Source organism: Agrilus planipennis, unplaced genomic scaffold, assembly GCF_000699045.2.
Source record: "Agrilus planipennis isolate EAB-ADULT unplaced genomic scaffold, Apla_2.0 scaffold90, whole genome shotgun sequence".
NCBI classification, from domain to species: domain Eukaryota; kingdom Metazoa; phylum Arthropoda; class Insecta; order Coleoptera; family Buprestidae; genus Agrilus; species Agrilus planipennis.
Window position 1 is genome coordinate 1,000,811 of NW_020438865.1, and position 4,126 is coordinate 1,004,936.

A 4,126-nucleotide genomic window follows, 5' to 3' on the forward strand; every position below is an offset into this window, starting at 1 on the left:
TGTTCTGTCGGAGCTGCCTGCGACGCGCTGATGAGATCCAAAAAGATCGAAATCGCGATCCGCGTCTGGCAGTTTCGACAGAATACAGACCACTTCGAATTATTTTAATACTGTTATAATTTATCCAGGTTTGGTGGTGAAATATTAATCGTTTGGTGTGTCCAAGGGGGTTAGTAGACATTTTGAGTTTCTAGCATTTAGCTTTAGAATAGTGTACAGACGTACATATTAGGTAGTCGTTGGAAGACTAGTATTCAGTTGTCACTCAATGCGGATTTCATTGAATTCACGCATGCACAAAATATTCGTTTGTTCATTCCTTACTCGACCATTGTAATTGAAGCTTCCTCAACACCGTCTACAAAGCAGACTGCCATTTATAAAGTTTACCTTCGCGAAAAAAATAGCGGGTAAAACAACGCGTGAGACCAAAACCTTTTGCTTCACACCTTGCAGGAAATTCGACAATGAAGTTCAATCAAGCCAGCGTTTCTTTTTTCATAACCGATTCTTTTCACCTATCGTTTATCTTTTGATTAAGTCTTCGTCATATTTTGAACCCCTATGTAAGCAGAAATATGACGTCTATACTACCACGTTCAAGTATCAACTATCCCTTATTTTTTTTTTCTGTTTTTCTCTAAACCCTATTGAACGCTTTGTTCTCTAATTTATTTTTACATTCTTCGTTTCATACCGTAATAATAAGGTAACAAACTTTATTCTTATTAAGCACAATGTCGCCCTTTTCTTGTCTTTTTGGCAGAAATAAAAAGTTTGAAGATACTTTTACTAATATTCCTAAAACAACAACCTACACAAAGGAAATTTTTTTTCATTTTAGATATAGAAAAAGCCGAAAGAAAATTAATAACCTATTCGGACATTTTTTCCTTTTTAGAGTACACCAGAAATTATTGAGGTTCTTAATAAAATATTACCAGTCATATAAGTATCTCTTAATATTACAATAAATATTTTATATGTATGTTGTATTTCATCTATCTCCAGTTCTCCGATTTTGAAACCGTTTTCAACATTTGATGTAATTCTAAATGATCAAATAGAAGCAAATATTTTAGAAAAGAAAATGAAATATAAAAGGTACCTAAGTATGTTATATTTAGGATCATTTTACAATTGAAGGGTCCTTGAACATAGTTCTTCCAAGTACGTCTACACAAAATGCTCCTTAAAAATTGAATAATATGTCGTTAGCCTTTGTACAAATGTTGAAGCATATGTTTCTTGGATATTAGTACTTTAAACTCCTAATGGCCGATTTGGGGAGTTGCTCAGCAACCTTACATTACCGACGATTTTGAAGACATACGAGGTAGTAAATAACGTAGAAGAATAAATTTTTAAATTGGGTTTATTTCTTATAACTGAAATAAAAATAAGACCTTCTTTGCTGAATAACCATTACGCCTTTCTCAACGGAGAACATCATAAAGGAATTATTTTCTAAACGATATATAAATCTTTTTTGTAAATACAATACGTAGATAATGTCAACTACGCATAACGAAAACCCTTCATAATGTGATCTACATATTAATAATTATGCTAGATGTCTTGATACCGTTAACAAGTAGATTTTTGGTTATGGATATGAATGTCCGATATTTCGTTGTTGTTCTAAATTAGCTGGAGATATATTGTTATATTCATGTATTCACCACCGATTAATTGATCGCCTACATTCAAGGCTTGTTGGCAAATGTTTCCGAAGCAGTGCACAGAACTGCTTTATGCGGCCCAGTTAAATTAATATCTATAAAGAATACTTCGACGCGCCTGGCCTGAGACCTAAACAATTCATTTGGTTTGATAGTGAGCACAGCCGGCAAGAGGCGATTAGTACGAATAGATACCACTAAATTAATAAATTTTAGCAATTATTAGGGTACATAAATATCTAATTTTATAGCAGTTCTGTAGCTTTGCATCACCTATACACCAATTGCGAAAGATAACGCCTGAAGTGAATGGTTAAGTTAAAGTTATTTTTGACCTGATCTACAAGGATAAATACTGGTTCTCCCCATAGTTATTTGACCAATTAGAGTAATTTTTTCAACTCGTTACGGAATTCTCCAGTGAAGAAATTCCAAATGTTCTGAAATAACATCAGAATTAATTTCACTTTGAAATTCAACAAAAGGATTCTTGTATTCCGCACTGGTATGTCATTCATGTCGGGCTACGTCATATGAATTTTTTAAATGGTAGTTAAATCAAAGTGGGTCACTCTCATGTATTAATTAATTTTTTTATGAGCAGGTATGTTTATACATACTTAAATATATTGATAATCTCTATAAATCATAATTTCTGAATATAATGATTTATAAAGAGAATCAAAATTTAGTTTCACAGAATATAATTGTACGGGTTTTACTTTACAATCTATTTAAAGTATAATAAAGCATGTATAGGAAGAATGTGAAACAATTGCCTATTTCGAATTCACATTTCACTCACTTCACAAAAAATACAACTTGTGTTTTAATTGTGCTTGATATGGACGAAAATATGTTATGACGTATTTCTTCCGATACTTTTCTTATGGAAAAAGTGTAAATGATGATTGATATTTTGAGATACCAGTAATTAATTTTCATTCTAATGTCTATTACTTACTTTTATGTTATTTGACTCTCATTTTCACAACTTGACTACTTTATCTGACATACGAGCCCCCTTATTCTCGTTTTAGTTAACTTAATAAAATATTAGTTTTTTCGACACATACTTTATATTTAATAATGTGAATTTCGATATCAGTCAACTGAAGCTTGAAGTTCATACCTATGCCACTATATATAAATAATCGAAAAACTTTCTTTATGATTTAGTCTGTATTTACTGCTTTTGTGTAGCATAAGCGTCTATAAAAGAAAGAACTATTGCCCAGTAGTTTGTTAATTGTTTTCCTTTGTTTGTTTCAGATTTCGAATAGATAACACAGACCACATAATCGACGTAAATAAAGGCAACGTGCAATTCGAATACGATCAAGTGAATATAATTTGCCCTGTGTATCCTTCTGGCATCTATGACGAAGATGCTGAAAAATATATAATCTACAACGTTTCAAAGGAAGAATACGAAACATGTCGTATAACAAATCCCACCCCTAGGATCATCGCTGTTTGCGATAAGCCGTACAAGCTTATGTACTTTACCATCACTTTTAGGCCATTTACACCCCAACCTGGTGGCTTAGAATTCCTACCGGGGAGAGACTACTACTTTATTTGTAAGTGTTACTTCTCCGTGCTCTATATTCTGACGTACACGAATGCTTCTAAATTTTAATTCACTGTTAATGTCGTTAGGTGTTTACCTATAAAGTTTTAAATTACCAAAAATTGAACTTTTAACATCTCTCGCGAATATTAGGCAGTTTAGTTATTGCATTTGTTGCATGAAAAATGAGGATATTTTACAAAGAGATCACCTATGTAGGTATATCAGTCAAAAGAAAATTCTGCTTCAGCCCCTTGAGCCCCCAACACCACCACACGCTTGATATAAGTATGATACAAACGTATCTATGTTATTAATAGATTTGGTGGAGGTTAACGGGTTACAGAATTTGTATTTATGGCTAGTATATATTTTATTTTTTAATTAAAGGGTGGCATGCGTGTCTTTATTTTTTTTTGTGCGGAAATTGGTACTTTTTCTTCCAGCAACATCTTCCAAAGAAGACCTTCATAGGCGTATTGGTGGTCGATGTTCAACAAACAATATGAAGATAGTTTTCAAAGTTTGCTGTAAACCGGAAGATAGTGCACAAAATAGTACTACGGAAAGGACAACGTCGACCACCGCAACCCCATATTGGCCCGTACGACCCTCGATTCCTTCAACTTCGACACAATCCACGACCAATTATGTTATCAAACAAGACATGCAACCAACTCGTAAAACTACAAAGAAAATGAGTAAGTCCATATTGTTCCTTCTTAAAATATTTCATTATTTTTAAGGTATTAATAACAAAATGTATTTTGAAATTTCTTTTTTTTTTTACTTTTTAAATTTTAGTGTCGTATCATTTAATATCTAGATTGAAATTGATTGTTCTGCAGTCTAAAAATAAAATAAATTATTT

The 4,126-nt window shown here is 32.5% G+C and overlaps 1 protein-coding gene across 1 annotated transcript in view; it reads left to right on the top strand.

Moving 5' to 3' along the window:
* LOC108737337 (ephrin-B2a) overlaps positions 1 to 4,126 on the top strand; it is a 34,537-nt gene that overhangs the window by 27,524 nt on the left and 2,887 nt on the right. The window contains exons 2-3 of the mRNA XM_025975379.1: positions 2,955 to 3,265; positions 3,702 to 3,956. Of these exons, the coding sequence (XP_025831164.1) occupies positions 2,955 to 3,265; positions 3,702 to 3,956 (566 nt within the window). The remainder of the gene's footprint in view (positions 1 to 2,954; positions 3,266 to 3,701; positions 3,957 to 4,126) is intronic.